This window comes from Clupea harengus, chromosome 8 (genome assembly GCF_900700415.2).
Source record: "Clupea harengus chromosome 8, Ch_v2.0.2, whole genome shotgun sequence".
NCBI classification, from domain to species: Eukaryota; Metazoa; Chordata; class Actinopteri; order Clupeiformes; family Clupeidae; genus Clupea; species Clupea harengus.
Window position 1 is genome coordinate 22469028 of NC_045159.1, and position 5000 is coordinate 22474027.

The 5000-nt window shown below is 49.9% G+C and overlaps 1 protein-coding gene across 1 annotated transcript in view; it reads right to left on the reverse strand.

Annotated features, from left to right (window-relative positions):
- Window positions 1–5000, reverse strand: part of LOC105890469 (ryanodine receptor 1-like) — a 107150-nt gene that overhangs the window by 78704 nt on the left and 23446 nt on the right. Inside the window, exons 12-18 of the mRNA XM_042708504.1 lie at window positions 4863–4984; window positions 4107–4293; window positions 3281–3416; window positions 2734–2829; window positions 1490–1608; window positions 1206–1339; window positions 8–249 (exon numbers count right to left, since the gene is read on the reverse strand). Of these exons, the coding sequence (XP_042564438.1) occupies window positions 8–249; window positions 1206–1339; window positions 1490–1608; window positions 2734–2829; window positions 3281–3416; window positions 4107–4293; window positions 4863–4984 (1036 nt within the window). The remainder of the gene's footprint in view (window positions 1–7; window positions 250–1205; window positions 1340–1489; window positions 1609–2733; window positions 2830–3280; window positions 3417–4106; window positions 4294–4862; window positions 4985–5000) is intronic.

A 5000-nucleotide genomic window follows, 5' to 3' on the forward strand; every position in this document is an offset into this window, starting at 1 on the left:
GTCTCACCTGACCACAGGTGTAGCCCATCAAAGCCGTAGGAGTAGAGGTCGTCCCCCACGCCGTTGCACCCCCAGCCCTCGCCCCCGCCGGGGTAGGGGCTGTACCCCTCGGTGAGGGCCCACCCCACCCGCAGGTGGAAAGGCTGGGCGGTGACGAAGGGCTCCACATGGTCCACCATCACCTCGTAGTACCACTTCTTATACTGCGTGGAGCCCTCGCAAGTGCCCAGGAAGATGTTGGGACGCATGCTGCAGAGACCAAGGAGAGGCCGTGAGATGATATTATACTGGCTGACCCAGGAGACATGGGTAGTTAGTCTTATGTTGGGGTACATGCTGGACACAGAGAGACAGACAGGAGGGGGCAGACAGACAGACAGGTGATGAGATGCTATGCTGGCTGACCCAGGAGACATGGTCACATAGACATGGTCATATAGACATGGATAGTTAGTCTCATTGAGAGCCAACCATTAATGTAAACTTTTCTGATATTGATCTCAGTTGTTTCTACTTTGTTGGTTGGTTGGTTTTGTTGAATTCCTGGTGCTTGCCGCCAGCAATAATCACAGTCACATCTCTGACACAGTCACATCTCTGACACAGTCACACAGTCACATCTCTGACACAGTCACACAGTCACAATCTCTGACATTATGACATCTTTGACGTGTTACAGGACAGGTTGCAATTGGACAACCAGCAAAATGAACTCAGACGACAGCCAGAGAGACAGACAAGTTTTCAGTCGTGCCTTTAGTACCAAACAGGGAAATCACAAAGCAATTTACTGTGTCCTTTTCTAAGACCAACTGGTTTCACGTGTATCCGTGTCCCTTTCCTGGAGTAGTATGTTAGTTCGATTCCCTGTCGAAGCGTCCTTGAGCAAGACACTGAACCCCTAATTGCTCCTGATGTGCAGTGTGCCATCAGTGTAAATGTAAAAATGTGTATACGTCCTTGTAAGTCGCTTTGGATAAAAAGCGTCTGCTAAATGACTAAATGTAAATCCGTGACCCTTTCCTGGACTAGTATGTGCATCCGTGACCCTTTCCTGGACTAGTATGTGCATCTGAACCCTTTCCTGGACTAGTATGTGCATCCGTGACCCTTTCCTGGACTAGTATGTGCATCCGTGACCCTTTCCTGGACTAGTATGTGCATCCGTGACCCTTTCACTCCATGGGCCTCTGTGCTCCTCCTACCTGGTGACGTAGTTGATGATGTTGGTCTGCAGGAGAAGGTCTCGGCCCGGGAGCAAGTTCTCCGTGATGAGGTTCTGATTGGACCTCACCGCCACACCGTTACACACACACAAGGAACACAGCACATCCAGCACCTACACACACACACACACACACACACACACACACACACACACACATTTACATTCACTCAGATCACTCAGATATACTGTACGTTGTGCTTCATTAGTGTCTATTTGTGATCATTCATATTAATGTTGTTACAGCTTGTGAGTGTGTGTGACCTTGTGATTGCGTCCGTGCTTGTCCAGCAGAGAGATGATGGATTTGATGTGGTTCTCCTGGATGATGTTTAGAACCTCAGGGCTCTCAATCAGAACACAGTACAGCACCTCCAGAATACCTGGGGACCAATCAGAACACAGTATAACACCTCCAGAATACCTGAGGACCAATCAGAACACAGTATAACACCTCCAGAATACCTGAGGACCAATCAGAACACAGTATAACACCTTCAGAATACCTGAGGACCAATCAGAACACAGTGTAACACCTTCAGAATACCTGGAGAGAACATTCCTATTCCTCACTCATACTTCCATACTACAGGCCTCTATCCCCCTGCATCTGTTATCATTCCTCACTCATACTTCCCTACTACAGGACACACACACAGACACACACACACACACACACATCCTCTTGCATCTGTTATCATTCCTCACTCATACTACAGGACTCTATCCTCCTGTTATCATTCCCATTCCTCACTCATACTTCCATACTACAGGACACACACACACGCACGCACGCACGCACGCGCACGCGCACGCGCACGCGCACACGCACACGCACACGCACACGCACACACACACACACACACACACACACACACACACACACACGCACACATCCTCTTGCATCTGTTTTCATTCCTATTCCTCACTCATACTTCTCTTCTACAGGGCGACAGTGGTACAGGAGATAAAGAAGTCGTTTAGTAATCAGAAGGTTGCTAGTTCGATTCCCTGTCGCAGCGTCCTTGAGCAAGACACTGAACCCCTAATTGCTCCTGATGTGCAGTGTGCCATCAGTGTAAATGTAAAATGTGTATACATTGTAGTCGCACATATGTAAGTCGCTTTGGATAAAAGCGTCTGCTAAATGACTAAATGTACAGGACTCTATCCCCCTGCATCTGTTATCATGGAGTCTGGTGATACGGTACGTAGACCAAAAGCGTGTGTGTGTGACTATTATTGAGTGTTTGTGTTGTAGAGAGGACGTGAGAGAGAGGAGACGTGTGGAGTGAGAGAGTGACGTGATGTGTGTGTGGAGTGAGAGAGTGACGTGATGTGTGTGTGTGTGTGTGTGTGGAGTGAGAGAGTGACGTGATATGTGTGAGAGAGTGATGTGTGTGGAGTGAGAGAGTGACGTGATATGTGTGTGTGGAGTGAGTGAGAGAGTGATGTGTGAGTGTGTGGAGTGAGAGAGTGTGTGTGTGAGAGAGTGACGTGGGATATACCTGAAGAGGCCTCCAGTCGGTCCAGCTTGCTGACCAGCCAGTCCAGATTATCACAGAAGAGGGCGCAGTTGGCCCTGTTTCCTCTGATGAGGGAGGCTGCACAAACACACACACAGAGACACACATGAGCACAAAGGGAACAGTGTTTCAGACTAGTGCATCATTTCAGACTTCATCAGTGCGATGGCCGTGTGCTGGCCCATGTGTCATGTGTCAACCTTCCTTCTTCCAACATCTCCAAAGCACTGCAGAGCTCACACACTTTCATCTTCAGCAGAGCTCACACACTTGCATCTTCAGCTCAGTGACTGAAGTAAACCCTGAGCGAGGGTGTTGAATGAGTGTGTGTGTAGGGAGAGAGTTGTGTGTGTGTGTCTGTGTCTGTGTGTGTGTGTGTGTGTGTGTGTGTGTGTGTGTGGAGTCTCTGTGTGTGTGAGTGTGTGTGTGTGTGTGGAGTCTGTGTGTGTGTGTGTGTGTGTGTGTGTCTGTGTGTGGAGTCTGTGTGTGTGTGTGTGTGTGTGTGTGTGTGTGTGTGTGTGTGACCCACCCAGTAGTTCGTAGAGCAGGTTGACGATCTCCTTCCAGGACTCGGCCGCCTCCTCTCCAGCACACTCAGCGAAGTGGGCCGCCGTGTTGTAGACGTTCAGCCGGTCGATGCACTCCAGCACCAGCGTGATCATGCCCTGGAGGGGGGGGGGGCAACAGGGGGCAACAGGGGGCAGGAGGAACAGAACAGGATTAGAGAGGAGGAGAGAAGAGCGAGGGGGAGACACTGAACGTGAAACAAGAGAGAGAGAGAGAGAGAGAGAGAGAGAGAGAGAGAGAGAAAGACAAGACAAGGAAGGAACAAAAAAAGGGTAAGACGAAGAGGAGGAGAGGAGAGCGAGGGAAACACTGAAGGAGAAAAAAGAGAGAGGAGGGAACAAAAGGAAGGGTAAGATGAGAAGGAGGAGAGGAGAGCGAGGGAAACACTGAATGAGAAAAAAGAGGGAGAATGTAAGACGCGAAAGAGAGAGGAAGGAACAAAAGGAAGGGTGCGATGAGTAGGAGGAGAGGAGAGCGAGGGAAACACTGAACGTGAAAAAAGAGAGAGAGAGAGACAAAAAGACAAGACAAGGAAGGAACAAAAAAAAGGGTAAGACGAAGAGGAGGAGAGGAGAGCGAGGAAAACACTGAACGTGAAAAAAGAGAGAGAGAGACAAAAAGACAAGACAAGGAAGGAACAAAAAAAGGGTAAGACGAAGAGGAGGAGAGGAGAGCGAGGGAAACACTGAATGAGAAAAAAGAGGGAGAATGTAAGACAAGAAAGAGAGAGGAAGGAAGAAAAGATGAGAAGGAGGAGAGGAGAGCGAGGGGTGGAGAGGAGAGCGCACCTCCTCCTGGAAGAGGTTCTGTCGGTTCTTGAGCGAGCGGAGTTTGCTCTGCTTCTCCTCGTGCTCCAGCTCCTCGTGGGGGGGGCGGAAGTAGAAGATCAGGTCCTGCAACAGCAGCACCACTGAGTCCAGGGGCAGCGCGGGGGGGTTCGACGACTTATTCTTACCATTTAGGGAGTCCAGGCCCCTACACACACACACACACACACACACACACACACACAACCAGAGACATTATGACAGTGAACACACACTGTTTTTTTTTCAAAAGAAACTGCACGTGTGTGTGTGTGTGTGTGTGTGTATGTTTTTCTCAGGTTAGGGTGCGTGTGTGTGTATGTAATTCTCGGGTTAGGGTGCGTGTGTGTGTGTGTGTGTATGTACTTCTCAGGTTAGGGTGTGTGTGTGTGTGTATGTACTTCTCAGGTTAGGGTGTGTGTGTGTGTGTATGTACTTCTCAGGTTAGGGTGTGTGTGTGTGTGTGTGTACTTCTCAGGTTAGGGTGCGTGTGCGTCTGTGTGTGCGTGTGTGTGTGTGCGTGTGTGACGATGTGATCGTCCTTACGGTTGAATATGCTCTCTGGCTGCCATGCCATTGAGCCGGGCTCTTTGGTGTGGCGGTCAGAGCGCATGTCTGGCACCCTGTAGACCCAGGTTCGAGTCCGGGTGGGGTGACCACGCTCTCCCTTCGCTACAGCGTGTGTGCGTATGTAATTCTCGGGTTATTGTGTGTGTGTGTGCGTGTGCGTGTATGTACTTGATGAACTGCATGAAGAGGCCAGTGGTGCTGTAGATCATTCTGGCAGCCTGATACTCCTCTGTCTGAGAGCGAGCCACTGTCAGAGCATCATCCATATGGCCTTCAAGATGGAGGATCGCCTGCAGGACACACACA